Source organism: Spodoptera frugiperda, chromosome 31, assembly GCF_023101765.2.
Source record: "Spodoptera frugiperda isolate SF20-4 chromosome 31, AGI-APGP_CSIRO_Sfru_2.0, whole genome shotgun sequence".
In the NCBI taxonomy this organism is placed as follows: Eukaryota; Metazoa; Arthropoda; class Insecta; order Lepidoptera; family Noctuidae; genus Spodoptera; species Spodoptera frugiperda.
In genome coordinates this window covers 10,894,883-10,915,108 of record NC_064242.1, presented here as the reverse complement: position 1 = coordinate 10,915,108, position 20,226 = coordinate 10,894,883, and the positions used below count along the sequence as shown (strand labels likewise).

The following is a 20,226-nucleotide window of genomic DNA, read 5'->3' as shown; positions in this document are numbered from 1 at the left end:
ATCACAGTTACTCTTATTACATTATGTTAAGACTATATTTAGGTACTAGAGAGGTTGACAGAAGTATAGTTGGACAATTAACAAACTGTCACTTTTATGAACGGATGTGGGAATAAAACTACTTCGTGGCCACCACCAGCTTCTTTAACGGGCACAAGGTCCGCTAAATAGATACTTAATCTCCGGAACCCCCATTTTGCAACTCCAATTATGGCTATGGCTATGATAGAGACTATCATACCTAACTGTGCAGTTCTAACACAATTTGATCGGTACTAGTCCTAATCAAACTCCGGATAACTTCGACTGTCTACTATTTTTAAGGATTTCAGATACAGTCCTTAATAAGTTTATTTTACGGCAGGGGGCATCCAATTCGACCAGGGCTGCAAGCTGCGGATAACATCGCGGGTTATCGGAGCTCCGGGTCGAAGTTAAGCCGGAATGGGGTGGTTTTTAGTCACTTAGAATCTGACTCTGACTCTCTCTCGCTTCACCCAAGGCGGAAGAAGTCATTCGATGATATTTTCTTCCCTTAAAAAGTCATCGAATTCCAAATCAGTCAAGTTAATCTTAGTTATAAATTGTAAACAACTGTTCCTGAGGAAAACCTCAGTACCATCAATAGCCAAGTCTTTAGCTGCAAAGTCCAGGTGAATTAAACCTCAATGCCGTCCGACGTTCTACGAAATAGTTGTTTGAAGATTGTAGCTATTCAAAGGAGACCTTTGTAGATATTTGTAGGAATATTCAGATTTGGTTTTGTACTGATAAAATTGTAGGTATCTATTTATTAATTTACTATTTTAATTCATTTTGAAAGTACAATGTCTGATCTAGTAAAAAACTGAAATCAGTTACTATTATTTAGGTGCCTACTCCTAAGCCACAGGAGTAACGTATGTTTTTTATTATGGACACATGCATTTGGCAATGGATTGTGAGAGTTGAAATTTAGAAGATTTTGAAAGTTGGATCGGAAGAACGGCCACGCTTTCACAGATACAGCAATCTCATGGTAGATTATAGATATTCTTGGGTATCTAAATCAGATTAAAAAATATTTTAATATTTGTTATATCAGAGACAAATGCTTTCTTTTCTAGGTAGGTACATAAATAAGATTTTTTTTTTGTAAAAAAAATATTAATTTAACGAATAAGTCAACACATTGGCACCAGGAATTTGAATTACTGGATGCAAAAGGTTATCGGGAGCGACACCACGCTGAAATATTTAAACCTACATACTTATTCATTCTGAAGCTATAGCTATCAAAATAGTTCAGGTACCTACGTCAAATATTTCATTATAAGTTAGATCAGTTGGTATTCCAATGGAATCCACGAGGAATGCTCGTTCGATGTCTATTGTCTAGCTATAGGTACCTGTGGTTAAACATATCTAACTATAGCTAAGTAGGTTAGTATTTGTTTTGGGTTACCTAGATGCATACTAAGGGTAGATTACCTCATTGGTTGAATGGTCGTAGGTATAATTGCTAAGTACCTACGATTTGTAATACTTCGGATACCTGTTGGAAAAAAGGGTACCGGTATCAGTCAAGCTATTCGGTTAGGTTAGGTTAATGCTTTGTTGTGTTACTTCCTTATTTTTACTTTGCCTTTGGCATAAAATCATAATTTATAAGATATGATGATAGATACCAAAGAACGAAAAATATACTATTGTTAATATAATATACTATTTGTAACTTATAATATGAAACCTTTAAAAGGCGTCAGCTCTTATGGGAGAAGAAAAAGACCGGGGAGTGTGGGATTTTTATCTCATTAAATCCAACCCAGTGCCCTAAGCACTTATAATAGGGACACCGAGTCCACTAATTAGACCTGTTCCTTGGCCCTCATGGTGCAACACTTATTACGGCACATCCCTAGGATATCTATGGTACCTACCTACCTACAATACTTAGAAAGTGTACGATACTGCTGAAGCTATACGGCAGAATTAATTAGTCCCTACCAAGCCCTACATACCTATGTATTATAAAGAACTCCATCATTGATACACTAGGTACACCACCTTGTATTATCGGTAGTCAAGAGATCGTATCGTCAAACTCCTTCATATTTTTTTCTACTGGTGGTCATAGGCTTCTCCAGTAGTAGGTATTCCAATGTTTCATCGTCAGTTTTTCGTGTTCTTGCCAAATAATTGAAAGGTATCTTACGCTACATTAATCTTGATTCTTGGTATGTTCTTCAGTCCAGAAGTAGTCTACCTTAATGGTCACCTACGAAAAGAACTGTTAGTAATTTGTAATTAATATTAAGTACAAAAATTTGTAACCACAGATATAGAGAAGTAATAGTCAGGAAGTCAAGCTTCTTGAGATCGCGAGACGATCTCCGGCCACTGTAAGTGCGACTCTGCGAACGGCGAGCAAGGGTAGCTCGCCGCCCGACCAGAACCAGACCCGTGCGTCTCAATGAGCCAGACCACCACAAATGGGACCCAGTAACGCTGATGCCAGATCCAGAGCTGCAGACAACGTAACAGGTTACGGGGTGGTCTTTAGTCTGTAAGAGTTTAACTTCGCATCCAATTTGACCCTGGTAGGTGCCTAATAAGGCCGAAGAGGTATTAGAATAATTGTTTGTTTACTTATATTAAACGCAACTAGCCAATTTATCTGTCATTCCTATACAGTTACTTATTATCTTTAAACTTGTCGCTTGTTATTAAATAATGTCAACTTATCATACTAATTTGTTTATATTTTTATTCATTGTACCTAATATTTGTAATTATGAATTAGGCAGTAATTTTCCGATGATTTGGCGAACATAATAACATACAGTATGTCGTCGATTGTCAGTGATTTAATTAACCTTCATTACGTAGGTTTAATAACAGTAAATAATATATGTTATTAACTTATTATTTGCATTTATGTCAATAAGCCTTAGAGAGCCTTCTCTAATTTGACTTATGTATTGACCTTCTTGCAAGACGTGTCTAATAAAAAGGTAAGCAATTTTGAATATTTTAATCGTTATATTAAAAAATGCCTTCCTGCGCTGTCTGCAGTACCATTAGTACGAGTTTGCTTTACGTTAAACAGAAACAAAACGAGAATGCTTTCGGCGCTCTGATTGGCCGAATGAACTATTCAATTAGAACACCGAACGCGCTCTCGTTTCAATCTCGATAATCGTAAAACAAAGTTACCTATACTAAGCCCTCAGTACTTAACTGTCACGGACTTAACTGTTAATGATTAATATACCTACATGCCTGCTTCTACTTCTAAAATAGTCTCCGTTTTCTTTTAAGATGCAATAAAAATGTTCCTAAGTAACTTCAAATATTCGTCAATAACATGATGCTATCTGTTTATTTATTCTACTCTTTGCAACATAAATAAAACTACATTGCATATTGCATCGTGCCGCCAGTGACATGTCACTTTCAATTGACGTTCCGACATTCAAGTACCAGCAATTGGTACTCATTATAATATCAACTAACATTGAAAACTTGATATTCCAGTGTTGCAACTATCAAGAAGTGGTTTAGATGTAAATAATACACTACATATAGGTACTTACATATGTGGATTGCTGTATATTTACTTCCTATTCAGATAAGATAAATAAATCAGGTCGTATGTGCGATGAAAGTACACGTACTTGATGATTGTTTGAATAGATGCAAGATCACGTTTCATTAACATTTCATGTCTAACACAAAATCTCCAACATCTTCTGAGTTTCGAGAGAAACAGAGGCGTCATATTAAAAACCACCCTGTTCCTACTTCTGCTTTTCTAGCCGGAGCCCCGGTAAACCCGCTAGGCAGTCCACAGCTCCGGATCGACATAGTTATCGATTATTCTCTATCAAGAGTGCACAGTATTTGAGATGCGTTTATTTTCAATTGGTACCTATTTTATATTGGTCATTGATGTGTGATATGTAGTTACTTAGTTCAGACCAGCAAGCATTGAAGAAACAACGCGTGTGTACGCTAAATAAAGTAAGCAATTGCTGCCGCCGATGGACACCCGAAACACCAGCGGTGTTACAAGTGCGTTGCCGCCCTTTTGGGGTTAGGAATTTAAGGTTGTTAGGGAATTGGGAATTGGGAAGAATGGGAAAGGGGGTAATTGGGCCTCCAGTAACCTCACTTACACAACGAAACACAACGCAAGCGTTGCTTCACGTCGCTTTTCTGAGAGGTATTAAGGTCTCTCCGGTCAAGTTGGCGCATTCTTGCCGAAGCAAGGCTCTTCCATACTTAAAGTGCAATTTATATAATCATAATCTCTTGGGTGCATACTCACGACACAGGAGAAAACCCTAGTGTGGGGCAACGTTTTCAACTTATTTGAAAATAAAAACAATTGATGTCTATTTTTGTAAGATTTATTGATAAATGATGTTCATGAACTTTGTAATACTTAGATGTTATATGTACTCGTAGATACAGTTTTATTAACTAGTGAGTTGAATAATAAAATAGAGTACGCGAGTTGTTTAGATTTGTACCACGAGTGTCGTTGATGAGTTTATATACAGGGTATTTGTTTTATGTAAGTAGTCTTTAGAAGAAACTTATGTATGTAAGTTTGTTCTTCATTATTGAATGTGATTGCTCTTGTATTTATTTAACTGATTAATAAAGTATTATGTTATTTAATGGTGGTATTATTTTAAACACAGATTTTTCTAGATAACCCAAAATTGTATATCTACATTTAAATAGGCATGCTATGTGAATATTTAAATTGCATATATCATAATTCATTTTTTTTTGTTCACCTATAGTCAGAAACGGTCATTACCTACTACGAAGAAAATCTCCGGAAATACAATGTGATCATAAATTTCATATATTTTTTTGCTTATTTAATAAACAAATCCTAGCTACCCTGTATTGTATAATCAAACACATTATCACTGGCGTCATAAACACAATAATAATAGTATCTTGTTCGTGCCTCGCTCAGTTCACAACGCAAACACTTATTGCTATCGCATCTATGTAATAACACCCAATATGTATTAAATAATACACTATTAATAAAATAATAATAATACATTTTCTTATTTAATAGTAAAGTGTGTATAGTAAATAGTAAAAATGTGTTACAAATCGCTTTTGCGGGGTGTGAGAGCCGCTAAAGTTCTTGGTTATCAGAAGAGGTGTTTTTCTATTCATGGAGTTTCTTTAAATGTGAGTATTGAGTGTCTATTATATTTGTAATTTATTTATTTATATCTGTGTATAAAGACCATATTTAATATTGTAAAATGGTTTAACTAAAATTCATAAAAAAAACGTACCTAATAATGTAGGAATACTTATTTATTTTCCATATTTTGTCTTGAAGCAAAATATATCCAATATCCCAAGTACCAGCTCGAGGGAACTTCCATATTATAAAAAAAACATACTTCTAGACTGGTCTATTAGACCATAGTCCATACTGCTTCAATATTATGCCATACATACATAATCTCACGCCTGCCTTACATGGGGATAAGCCATTGGGTAGGCAGAGTCAATTAGAAAAAAAAATATCAATATTATGATAAATAACAAATTTAAAAAACACTATTTCATAATTTCCTTCTTATGTATATATCTACATACATACATATAAATAACTGTTTTTAATTTAGGAAATTGCGCAAGTATTTATTAGGTACTTATACGTAAATTCATATATCTAGGTATATCTATTTCCCAACACCCTTTATCGCATATTTTTATTTATACCTATTTTTTAAAATATGCATAATTGCTTGTAGGAGGTATGCTTTATTTAAGAAAAAGGAAAAAAGTATAGCTAGGCTAATTCAAATAAAAATAAGTTATACATCAATCAACGAGTTGCCTTTCATTAAATTCAATTATCTAAACAATATCTGACAGTATTTACTGATACAGAGTCGCCCTCTAGGGTTAACTTATTACGTAACTTAAGATAATGAATAGGATATTGGCATAAGTTTATCGTCAAATACTTTTTGAAGTACTTAGGTATACTAATGCGATTTGTTTATTTCATAAAACTGTCAAATATATTTGTCTTAAAAATATCAATGTACCCTTAAATCACTCTCATAATTCTCCTACTTATATTTTAGGTCCTAGTGCTTACAGCGATAATTTTTTCTCCACATATAATTAAAACTCGCAAAACTGTAAACTCATAATAGTACTTTGCCCTACCCGGACATTAAAACCTTGACCCCGTCGTCAGTGTTTGTGATCACTACTCAAACACGGAAACAATGAACATATTACGTTATTTATTTTGAAACAGATATCATTCTTCCCGGTGTCGTAAGAGTCGACTAAGGGATTAGATGGGTAGACAGCTGACAGAGACTGCTTGCTGCTTTCTGATAAATCTGTTCTAACTGAAGGTAGAAAGCCGATAATCTAGATTTAAACTATTATATCATTGAAGTTAAAGAAGTAATGCTAATCAAACCTTAATTCGACCTGGAGCTGCGGACTACCTACTTAGCCAGTTTAACTATCCGGCTCAAAGAGCAGGAGTAGGAACGGAGTGGTTTTCGAGTCAGTGAAGAGTAACTCACTCGGCTCGCCCAAGCCGGGGTGGTTTTTAGTCCCGCCTTGGGCGAGTGATCAGTGATTGGGGAGAATGTCATTTGATGATATTCCCCCTTAAAAAAAGCAGTAAACTATCATATTCGTATCATTGAAGTTGAAGTACTTACTTAATGCTAAGCAACCCTTAATAATAATTTATTGTAAGGTACATTAAGATGTCGTTAAACATAGTATTAGGTTTGTGCTAACAAGGAGTGTGTAAACAAAGAGCTACAAATTAATTGTACGTACTTATGTAGGTAATAATTTATATCATTTCATAAACTGATGAAGGTATGTATATTCAGTACAGTATCTTATCATTAATTTGAATTAATGAATGAGACACGTTGTTTCCGCAAAGGATAGGTACATTTTATATATTTTCCGTACAGTTGAACTGTACAGATAAACCGTAAGGTGTTTAGAGCAAACAGTTTCATATTAATTTATTTGCTTTCGACAATGCAAGTACATGGATGTTTTATTGTTACAAGTAAAAGTAACAATTATGTACCCAGTTTGGGCACAGCAATTTTAAGGATATAAAAACTCAGGCTTAAAATGTAACATTATTTTAAACATTTGTTATTTATCTTAGTTTTGGTATACTCAGATATTTATGATTAGTTGAATGGTACAGTCAAATCTTAAGGTGTGATAGCGTGCATTGCGCACCAATGACAATCAGAAGAAATGGAAGTTAAGAGCCATGATTTTTCTTAAAACATATCAACGAAAACTAATTTACAATGTTTGTATAGTTAACATTAGTACTACAATGTATACAATAACAACTACAAGTATTTAGAGTCCAGTTAGCTGAACGTTAAACCGTAGTAAACTGCACCGAACAGCGGCGGCGCACCTTGCATTGACATCAACTTCAGTAATACAAGTTTGGTCGGAAACTGCTTGTTCACAACTGAATTACGTGGCCACCACAGAAACTGTTTTGTACAATGTTTTTAATTTTAAAACATTGTATTAAAACACTTTTTTGTTTTCTAAAGGAGCTGTGTGAGTTTTGTTATTGAAGTGAGCGAATTGGGTCGCGTTATTATATGAGCAGCTCGAATTCTCATGGATGTCAATAGAACCAAATAAGGGATGATACACATTTTTCGGAGTCAGAGGATTTAACTGCGGTTTTTCAATTCGCCTGGCTGATGTGAATAAGAATATAATATATGACACAGGCCTTTTATGTAGATCAAGCCCGTAAAGCACTGCTTAACTTTTCTCTAACTGTCTATTAGAACAATCGAAGTGATTTAGATTGCGGTCCACGATGTCATTTGTTGTGATAATAATCTCGAACAATGACGAGGGAGAATGACTAGTTCGTTTTGATTGTTTAGAATTGACCATTACAGAATAGCCTAGCCTAAGACTGTCATGATGGTGATGATGATGAGGTCTAATTCAAAACAGTTTCTTCTTGTTATCACTGAAAGTACATACTAAGGAGTATTTATTTACGTTACTAGGGGACAACAGTTATTATTATAAAAAATACATGACTTTTATTTAACCCTTTCGGGGATTAACATCAAGATTCGAGTTTTATTTTCTTTATCTTCACGTATTAAGGTACCGAAATGCAGTAATCTTTGACCAGTGACTAATTTATGAGTGCACACAATATGTATGTATTTGTACCTAAGCACACACATGGGCAAGTAGCAACTTTATTGATATACAAACATTCTTTAACAGTTTTACTACCTTATCCTGTTTGCTACAAAGTTCATAATCGATTAAGGAATTCGTCAAAATGGGATAGCTTGATTTGCTGTTATGTAATACCTTATCTGATGTTTACTTAGGAATTATTATAAAGCGTTTTATTACTTAAAGTCTTTGTAAATGTACGATAAATATGCCAATGACTTTGGTTGCTGAATGTTTTATTTTTATCAGTAGTTTTATTGTCCAGTTGTCGGTTCAAAGTATTTTGTTGTTATATTGATAAAGTGGTTTTGTAATTCATGTAATTAAGATTGCGATGTTGTTTAGATGAACACAAGAGGCAATTTTGAGCATGTTATATTGACATGAATCTCAGTCTGCTTCGAAAATGGCTGTTATAACTTTAGCTAATCCCAGCTGTTGCCCACGACTTCACTCGCGTAGCGTACTCACAAGTCGTGGTAGGCCAGAAGTTTAAGAAGTCCGCTTCTCGTGCATGAAAGTGCGGGTTCGAAACCTACCAACGGCAAGCACCAATGTGACTTTTTCCAACTTATATGTCCTTTCTAAGATTACTTAGACACTACTGACAAACTGTGCAAGAAAACGTCGTGAGGAAACCTGGACTTATAATTTTCTTAGTATTACTTTGAAATCGCTAACCCGCATTGAGCAAGCGTGGTGATTGATGCTCAGAACTTATTTGTAGGGTCTTAAGTCAGCAGTGGCCACTTATAGGTTGATGATGATGATGATGAAATTATAAGAGTCGTGTTAAATTATATTTTATCAAACAGTGTCAAATCCCTCCGTTGATAATACTGGACTGTACAAATAAGAAGTGGATTATTTCAACACAAATAACTACGATTATCAAAGTACACATTTGTAACCAATTTCACAATGAGTTCAGAGTACAATTGTTGATACATAATATATTATGTATAATTATATGAGTACTTACCTTATAATTATTTCTAAAGACGGTATTATTTATTATGTTTAATGGAGTTCATTAAAATCTGCAGTAATATCTGCTAGACAAAAGGTTTTGATAATTCCTAATCATTAACTGTTATACGGCTGAAATGACCATAAATTTTCATACTTCGTATACAGGTTCGTGGTAATTAGTTTGATAGCTGAAATAGAGGCTGAAAGTTTAATCCAAAAGGCCGACCACGCATTCTGCACTTTTTTCTTACTGTAGCGGGCGTCTTTGTCCATATATTCACTTACCAGTATGTAGTGTGATTAGTTTGTTCGTTTAACCTTTATGACTTACTTGACTTAATGAAAACCTGGATCTTGAAGCTATATGCTAGCTATGCCAGCTATACAACGCAGCTATATAAAGCAGCACGGATTTGACATTGGATCCGAAGGCTTTTAATTTAATTCTTCTTCTACAAATTCTTAAAACTTTAAAGTACAATAAAAGATAGACGGGTACATAGACGCTATATCTTTAGTTTAAACAATAAGGTTAGACACAATTCTTAGAACCAAACATAATATGTAGTATGTTGTATAGTAACGCATGTGACAACAATAGGAGGTCAACGTCCTTCCAATTTTAAAAGTTTTTTTTTATTGTTTATTGAGTTAAAGTTAACTGTACCCTTAGTATGACTTTGCTTTACATTTGAAGTAATCAAAACATCTGATTGGCCAGCTTCGATTAAATCAACCAATCAGAGCGCCGAACGTGCTCTCATTTCGATTGGCACTGGTATAGGTTGATGTACCTGGCATTTAAACGTAGGTACATAGAATAGACTCAATGAAGGACCTACATAGGTTCACATATGTCCTGATTACCTAGGCAAACAAACGCAATATGTCATGTTATTATTTTCCTAAGACATTTGTTAGAACATATAGGTCTTATTTATTATCTTCGTCCTTTGTCTGTTGAAGTTGACTTCACAAAATAAAATAATTTTTAGCCATGGTCGTCCCACTGCATGGCAAATGCATCCCTACCTTTCTTCCACTTGCTCTCTAAAACTATGAAGAATAATGTTATAAAAATAACTTTTTTTAGCCCTTTTCTCAGCCAAGTAATCTTCTTTAAGAGGCTTCATAAAAAATGGGATTTGCAATTACCACAAAATTAACCATGCAATTTGACTAAGGAGTCAAATTGGTTTTGAATTCGGATTCATTTGTACTAAGATTTTATTCGCATTACCTAAAAAAGTACTTCCTTTAAGACTTTTTCAGGTACCTACTATACTGACCCTAATCCACAACAGATGACAATTTCCCCTAGCTAAAATCTCTCTAAATTCTTCAAAATTTTCCGTTCCATCCAAACTGCACGAATGTCATTGAAACTATTTACCGTAATAAGTGCAATATACCTACAATATACATGAATCAATGATCTATTAAACATTACTTGTGCACATTAAATAACCACAGCACAGGCTCATTTGTCATGTACTAACTAAACAACCACGACGCACTGCACTAGTCTATTTTCTAATATAAATATTTGTTTTCAATTACAATATTATAATGTAATATTGCTATTTAGTAATGACATATATTTAGTGCGTGATATTAGTATACAGTATAAAGTAACTCAATTACTTAATCTGTTATTTACTAAACAAATAAACTTAAAGTTAATTATTATCTGAGAGATAAAATGGTCGGGCTTATCGCCACACAGTTTTAAAGAGTCGACCGGGATGGTATAGTGTTGGTTGTTATAAACATTATTATAATTTATAATAATATAGTTTCAAATAACTTGTGTCAAAATGTTGCAATTATGTAGGAGTGTGATAAGAAAAGTGAATGGGAGGAGATTTTATACTGTTATCGGTTTGGATAGGTCAACGGCCTTTCGTTCCAAAATATTAGAGGTGAGTGTTCCCTAATAAATAAGTATAGTTTAATTCTATATAATATAATATAAAGATATATTTATTAAGCCCCTTTATTAAAGGTTTTATGAATAGTAAATTGTCCCTTATCTATGTTCCGATGTTTATTGTATGATTGTTGATAGTTATCGATTGTGTAGATATATGAATTTATGACTTGTATCTTGTTATTATGACTTCTATCTATGGAGAGTAGTACCTATATAGTATTATTGGGTCTGGTTCTGGTCGGTTGGCGAGGTACCTTTGCTCACCGCCCGCAGGCCCGATAGCCGAAGATGGTCTCGCGATCCTCGACGTGTCAAATTACGGACTAAAGAGCATATCTGCTTGTTGTTCATGTTTCTCTATGTGAAAGTTAGACCACTGCCCATTCCTCTAACAAAACAACAGACAAGACAATAAACTACTAGCACAACATAAATTCTATACAACTTTATATCCCTAACAGTTTTTTCAATGTAATTTTACATCTAAATAGAGGCACCCCGCCGTGCAGGCACTAGTTTGCCCGGGCATTTTATTACGGGCACAGGAGGTTTTAACGGGGAAATCTCTATTGCATCGCTGTCTGTGTAAAATGTTGACAGAGTATTTTATTAGATAGTAAAATTTTATTTAGAAAAAGAATACATAGAAGTCTTTGTAGTTAGAATGAAAACTATTCGTTTTTTATCTCTTGTCAGCTGGTATATAAGACACTAGAAAACACAATGTGTCTCGCGTAGATAGGTTAATATCAACATAATTTCATGTCAGCCTACTGCTAGACTATGGGCTTTCTCTTTATAGGTAAGCGTCCATAGGCCCATATCGTACGTATTGCACGCATACCGTAAGACGTCATCGGTACGCATCGCATGTACGAGCGGTCCGTACGATGCGGATCAGTGGACGCAGTTGTTGTCAAACTAAAATCCGTTGCGTGCGGTGCGTACGATGCGGGTCTGTGAACGCTTACCTTATAAGAATGTTTACCATAATCTTACCAATGCACGCTGGATATGTGGGTTAAAGATCCCAGTAAAAAGGTTCTGTTTTATCAGAGAGCGCTGCTGCCTCGTCTCTGGCAAATGTGTTTCTTAGTCGTTTTTTTATTTTTTACCTTCTGACTTTTGACTTTGACATTGATTTTTGACTTTGACTTTAAGAAGTGTTTACTAATGTACTCTTTTCTGTCATCACCATACGGTTTTTAGTTACATGATATTTATTACATTATACTTCCTTATTTTTATCAGTCTTCCCGGATGAAGAATACAGTGTTATACAGCTTACTGCGTCATCTGAAAACTGATTGTTTTTACGGAAATTGTTTACTTAAGATAATTAACTTCATATTTGTCTTGTATTAGAATCAAGGGCAGAATGGAATTGAGGTTACGTAACACGGAGTGTTGAAATGATTTATTTCATTTAGTGCTCGTATAACTGCACCGCTGGCTCAGTGGTTGTCATTCATTTCCCTGGGACGGGCCGGACTTTAGGGTTCCGGTGTTTTCATGATTGTATCTACTGTAGATCATGGCTTATAGGTGTTGCAGTGGTATGGGAGATAGCGGCGGGCTCGACCTATAAAAAATTACGCACTGCGTAGTAGTAGTTGCAGTATGTTTTTTGAAATTCAAGTCAACTCAGTCCTGCCTAGTAGTATCTAATCTAATTAGACTTGCCACTATAATCGATATCGATCAGGAGATTTACATATAATTTCTAGTAGAACGATCAACTGCACTTACGCATAAGGGCTTACGCGTAAGTGCAGTTGATCGTTCCCATCTTTTTTACGCAGATTTTATATGTATGTACGTAGGTACTCGTATATTTTAGCTACGTAAGTTATAAGATGCTTAATGCACATAGACAATGGTGAAGGCACATGCAATGCAGTGGTGATTTGTGTACTTATGAAATCTACTTAGCACTTGTCTTGTATACAACGCTGTGTTTGTTTGTAATCATTGAAGGACAAATGTCTAGTTACAACTAAGTCTCTGTTTATGACTAGTTCCTTCGATAATTTAAAGGCAAGGGTAATTATGAGGATAAAAACTTTGCCAAATCCGTGGTGAAATTAAGTAGGTTAAAATATGAAATTAAATAGCTTTACTAGAGACCACTGCTGCCCAGTCTTTGTCAAATGTATACGTCTAATAATGTGGCCAGGGACTGTACGTCCTTAGTTGGTTCTATCTTATATGTACTAGCGACCTGCCTCAGCTTCGCATGGTTGCAATAGTGATATATTATACATGTATTATACATATAGATCTTCCTCTTGACTCATCACCTATTAAAATCCGTTGTGTAGTTTTAAAGATTTAAGCATACAAAGGGACATTGGGACAGAGAAAGCGACTTTGTTTTATACTATGTAGTGATTCCAAAATGTAATCTACTGGACCGTCGTCGCCACATGTCTAAAGATAAGAAATTAAAATCTTAAATTCACACAGAAACTGAAACCTGAAATAGCTTTTTATTTATTCTACTAATTGACAAATAGTTTAAAATTCCAATGTATATTTATTTATGCGTGATATGAAGAATTTTATGTATATGTGTGATATGTTTATGTTCTTAAAGATTAGACTTTAAAACATCAGTTCTTATTATGTCATATGTTTTCACGTGGGAGAATCATGCTACGGCGTGAGCGATAATACAGTCTTATAGAAAACTGCGTGAAACAATGCTTGCGTTGTCTCGCCAATAATGCATTTAGAACTCTTCAGTATGAATTTGCTTTACGTTTAAAGTAATCGAAACGAGAGCGCATTCGACGCTCTGATTGGTTTGTTCATTCGTGCTGGCCAATCAGAGCGCCGAACGCGCTCTCGTTTCGATTACCTTAAACGTAAAACAAACTCATACTAAGGGTACTGATGTTGAGGTGTCTATGGACAGCAGCGATCACTTTCCATCAGGTGGTCTATCAGCTCGTTTGGTCCTGTTATCCCAATATGAGTTAGACACTATTTTATGTAGGTAGGTAACCTAATAGGAAGCGTATAATATATGTAATATCATCTAATCAAATTTGGTTTTCATAGGTACAACTGTATTTAGTTTACAATATTCTCAGAAATTGATTACTGTATACTCATACCTATATGTGATATTGAGTTTCAGTTCCGAAATTCGTGGTAGTTAGGTTCCTCGCGCAATACCGTCTCGCGTTTCCCAAAAGCGCGAGCAGCAGAAGGTAAACAAAACCTACAAGTCTTTTTATGTAAATTTTGTAGATACTTGGTTAGTTTTTAAGAAGAAGAAGAAGAACGAGATACACACACACACACACTTTGACACAGCTTTAAAATCTAAAGACCAAAATAATACATGAAAGTTTGATCCGCTTTTGTTGAGGAGGAAAATTCATCCAATGACTTCTCTCGCCTTGGGTGAGGCGAGAGGGAGTGTCAGACTCTTACTGACTAAAAACCACCCCGTTCCTACACCTGCTTTTCGAACCAGAGCTCCGGTAAACCCGCTAGGTAGTCCGCAGCTCCGGATCAGGCATCAGCCCTACTGGGCCCCATTTAAGTTTGATCCGCTTAAGACAGTTTTTTTTATTTGACGTTGACCTGATATTTACAACCTTGTGTCCAGTTTTTAAAGAAAGACTCCAATTATTATACACATTCAAATTGCGGGACAGAGTTCGAACAAATCTATTGAACGCAGAGTGCACTTCAATTGTTTCAATTGCCTTTCAAGGAATACAATCATTTGTTTACTTTACCGACAATTAGTTGCCAATGGAGACAATTTATTTATATTTAGACTTGTGACGTAGTGTCTGAATTGTACATTAAGATAATGGATACAGGTCATAAGAATTCAGGTTATTGTTGCCGAAAAATATGGTTGAAGTATTCTTATACATGTATTGTGTAGTGGAGTGACAATTATTAGCCCGGAGTCAGGGAGATTTTTTTAAACGTTGCCCCGTTGCGTTGCTTTAGGATTTTCTCTTGTGTCGTGGGTGCGTTTACAAACATACAATTTCACATGCACATGACAGCCAGACCCGAAACAATAATTTGTGGATCACACAAAATCGAACCCGCTACACGTTGCACGGCAGCCAGTTGCCGAGCCACGCGCCAACCAACAGTCAAGTTCGGCAGTGTTTCACCCCCGTACCTAAGTGCGTTGCCGTGGGTCCTACGGTTCGTGTCGGTCTGCCGTCTCTTCGAGTTTAGAGAACAGAGAGCGCACCTATGTTTGCGTACACACTAGTGAACTATAATATCTCCTGCGTCACTACGCACCAACTAGCCCAAAGGCTAGTCTAGTAATACAGACTGGCAATCATGATCGAAATCCATCGGGACATTTGTATATAGCGGAGTCATCAACTTCCAACAAAAGGTCTTGATTCGTTTAAAATAAAAAAAAACACATTTCATATTTTTTTAGTTTAAACCACTTGAGCAAGCCAGTGATATACCAAGATAATATTACAATTATGCACAAGTATGCATATAACGCAGTATTCATAAAGGTGTTTAGTACTAACACCTCTCAATGTGACTACGCCCTATTAATAGCTTGATAAATGAACATTGACGGTATGTATGCACCGGTCGTATTCTGCGGTCACGATACAAGGTCCATTCGTATTAATTACAACTATACCTATACAGAGATATACTATGTTTATATGTCACAGGCAAATGTATACCTCAGTCATGTACATATAGCATCGTCACTTTTAAAAAAGTTTTAACCACATGATAATAATATAATCAGGTGGACTTAGTTTTGAGCTTTTTAGTCAGAACAGGGGGCTTACTCTTGAATCCGATCCAATCCAAATCCGATCTATCGACATTGACATTGTGAAATTTCGTACTCTTCTGTTGCAACACTAGCGCCCATATCATCCGTAATGCGTTGATATTAAATGAACTAAATGGTATTGAGTTTGACTTTATATCCCGCACTCTGAATGTTATTTTAATAACTACGATTGGGGTTGTATAGTTTTTGAATAATTATTGTGATTTAATTTGATTGAAATTGCATTGCAAGAGTAACCGCCTAGGTGACAACATTAAATATAAGGTAATTTAAAATACTAAAAAACCCGACTGCGTTTCTTCATAATATGAAAATGAAAACCCCTAAAACAAGAAAGTCATCGTAAAATTAAAGCAGTCGGGACCCATTCTAAATATGAAGACTTAGTGAGGGCACATACGGCTTGCTTTCTAGAATGGGTCCCGACTGCTTTAATTTTACGATGACGCAGCAAGTTGCTGCCAGCAACTTTGTACACAGAAATAGGGTACCCGTTAAAATAGCGAGGCTTCTTCAATGTAGTTATCACTATACTTTCGAGAATTTACGCAACTACAGATATATTGAAACTGACAATGATATACCGTATGCAAACTGTGGAATTATACCATTTGCCTGCAACATAGATCTATTTAGTACGTAAATGATAAATTATTTAAATAGGTCCCAGTAGATGCATGTGTAAATTAACCGCAAGTGAATGAAGGAAATATTGTTTGTTAAACGGAATATTATGGTGATTACGTTTTCCTTTAATGATAACTTGTTAGAATAATAACATAGATTATCGTAATGTATGATTTGTGTCTCGTTTGTCGAGTCTCAAGTCGGCTTGTGAATTGTAAGAGACTGTACGATTAGAGGTCTCGAGTTCCGGAGCTGCGGACTGCCTAGCGGGTTACCTGGGCTCCGGTTCGAGAAGCAGGAGTAGGAACGGGGTTGTTTTTAGTCAGTAAGAGTCTGACACTCCCTCTTGCCTCGCCCAAGGCGGGAGAAATCATTGGATGATTTTCCCCTCTGAATACATTTTTTGGAATTTACGAATAACTCTGTGTCAGAAAAATTGGACGATTTTTTATAAAAAGTTTGTAGTTTAGATTCCTGAATTGTTTAATGTATATGTACATTATTCTTCAACACCCACCCAAAATATTTTCTACAAAAAATAAATAAATGTGAAAGTGCAAACTCCACATCCGTCAGTAAACTTAGGTATAGAATAAAAACAAACGGGCAGCCGATCCAAATTGTCTACAAATATGGATATCGTTAGTTCTGGTATCTAGCAGGTCTAGGTAAACCGAATTGCCTTGAAGGTTTCACATGCTCCCAATTCCGAATTTTTTTGAGCAGAATGGTCACCTAATTGTAAGTGGTCAGCGCCACCCATACACACCCGTAACACGAGAGTCACAGGTGCATTGCCGGTCTTTTTAAATAGGAATACGCTCTTTTCTTGAAGGTTTGAGAGTCGTATCAGTTCCTTAAATACAGTCATCGACAACCCAGCAATAGTGCATTTATTTTGAAGCATCTTAATAAATAACGTCCGCTATAAAATTACATCCTTATTTATTTTAAATATTTCATGACTATACAAATGACTTTAATTAAAAATAAAACATCCCTCTTAGAATCAGGAAGGTAATTTCCTGTTATGAAAACTTTTAGATGATGGCAATGCGTTGGAGTTTGAAACTTCATGTTTTATTGCTAAGTACCACCGGACGGTAAATATTACTTAGCAAGAGTATAAGGAAGCAACCTTTATTGTGATTTAAAAGTTTAATTTTTTGTGCTTCTAATTACATCATAGATCATTTTTATGAGTTATGATGAAGTTAATAGTTGTTTGTGGTGATTATATTACCTACATTTCTCTAAACGAAAGAGTACACTTGGAATTCCTAAAGATGTCGTCTTTAATATGTAGGTAATTTTGCAATTTTTGGGGAAAAGGGCTTCGCTTTTTGGAGAGAGGGAGTGTGGGATTTTTACCTCACTAAAACCACCCTGGTGGCCACCTTCAGCACCGATAAGGGAGCTCCGGAGTTACTAATTTTGAACATATGTACAAGAAACGATTTGTTGATAACATAAAATATTGTCTCATGAGCGAATTGATGCTGTTATTGAGAATCTATTGACAATAAAATTATGTTTTTTTTTTAATTAAAGTGAACTATATTTACGAGTACATGTGCGGTACAAAACTTGTTTTGTGTAGTTCATCTATACATATAATAAAATCGTAAAAAAGTGCTGTCTGTACATTGAAAATAAAAATAAAAAAAATAGCAGGGGTTATTGTTATGTCGATGTCGAACCCAAAAATGTAATTAACTTTTTTTTTGTCTGTTTGTCTGTTTGTCTGTTCGTCTGTGCGCGCTAATCTCAGAAACGGCTGATCCGAGTTGGATGCGGTTTTCACGAATATATTGTGGGATGCTTAAATTTACATTTAGTGTTTGTTTCATGTCAATCGGTTCATAAATAAAAAAGTTATGTCAAGTTAAAGAATCACGTCGAACATTCTATGCTTATACCATTAATCTCCGCAACTATTTGACGGATTTGGTTGAAATTTGGTACAGATATAGTTTAGAACCTTAGAAAGGACATAGATATATTTTTATTTCAAAAAATAAAAATAAGAAATAAATTATTTATAAATAATTCTATGTCGATCGTTACACGACTTCGGTTCATGTTATTGTTTTAATTCATCGAAAAAAGTAAATAATATAGTAAAAAGGTATGAAAAAAATAATATCATATAAAATAATAATTAAACTTTTAGTACAAAGAAAATGCCCGAACGGAGTATAAATAAATATGTAATCCAAGTTGTCTTTATCCTCGATAGATAGGCGTTGGGATCGAAATAGATCGCGCTATGGTTTCGTTACATTCATTTGGTTGGGTATCGGCCGAGCGCTTCGGTACTATCGTAGAAAAAGTGTATTATCAGTCGTATGATTATTTGTCTGTAGTGGTCCTGCTGTTTCGTATATTCTAAATTGGTTTCGTTGTATTTGTTAATTAATAAGTTAATTTGTTGGGTTTTCCTGGTTTTTTGGTTAAACTATTTAACGTAGGTTTAGTTTGATATCGATTATTAGTAGTTACTGTAGTTAGTTTTTTTAATAAAATTGTAAGTCTATTTTTTTTTAATTAGATTACATTTAAGTCGTTTCTTTTAAATTATTTAGTTTAAGCTTGGTTATTATAGCATAGAGGATAGGTTGTAATATAGTTTCTTTTTTAATTGTTATAAATTCGTAATTCGTAGCTTTCTTTAGTTTTAAGTTAGTTTAAGTCCGTTTTTAAACTATTTTTTCAATGCCCTAAGTGAGTATACATCTATTAAATTCAAACGCAGAGCTCATTATGTTGATTTTTGAAAAGTTCCCTGGAATATCTTCCACATCTCATTTTTTAAGAGATCCCGCGAGATCGGGAACTATGTGGTTAAAACCAAAAATTTGCCGGAAGTCACTATTCCACGCGAACGAAGTCGCGGGCAAAAGCTAGTATCTAAATAAGGTTTCAAATCACACAACCAAATATCTACAACCAACTAACATACATGCAAACTTTAATGATTTCTGTTTACATATACGAGTACCTACAACTCCCTAAACAAATCTGATGCCGTTTACCCAACCTGAAACTCTTGGTCATCACCAACGAAGTTTTAATTACCGAGCTAAAAGGGTTTTTAACAAATATGTAAATGTTTTTAGAAGATAATTTTGTACCTCTTTTAGTGACAAGTTCTTTCACATATTTCTTGTTGTGTTACAATTATTGTTTTTATTTTATAAATGTAGGTATTATATGGGGTTTGAGTTCAATCAAATTGGTAATTAAGCACGAATAATTATAGTAATATAGGCACATATAAAGGCTTAGTATAACTTTTTGTTATGTTTAACAAGATCGAAACGAGAACGCGTTCGGTGGTCTGATTGGCCGGCTCGAATGAACCAACTAAGGTGCCGAACGCGCTCTCGTTTCGATTTCGTTGAACGTAAAGCAAACTCGTACTAAGGGTACCATTAAAATTTGTAGCTTTGTGACGATTTCAAGCAACAACATGATTTTCAGTCAGTCATACACATTTTATCAATTAATAATACAAATAAAAAGGTCGAAAATTGTAGCAAAGAAAATAACAGTTCAATGAGTCCCTTGATTCATTTTAAGTTTTCATAATAAAAGTAAGGAAAAGATATTG

General features: G+C 34.9%; 1 protein-coding gene across 2 annotated transcripts in view; it reads left to right on the top strand.

Moving 5' to 3' along the window:
* The first annotated feature begins 4,953 nt into the window (after window positions 1-4,953).
* The window catches only part of LOC118276214 (delta-1-pyrroline-5-carboxylate synthase), a 28,813-nt gene continuing 13,540 nt past the window's right edge, over window positions 4,954-20,226 (top strand). The window contains exon 1 of one of the 2 annotated variants that reach the window (XM_035594451.2): window positions 4,954-5,202. In XM_035594451.2, coding sequence (XP_035450344.2) covers window positions 5,110-5,202 — 93 coding nt within the window. In that variant the 5' untranslated portion in view covers window positions 4,954-5,109. Of the gene's footprint in view, window positions 5,203-10,711; window positions 11,160-20,226 lie in introns of those variants that run through there. The other variant, XM_035594450.2, reaches the window with a different exon arrangement.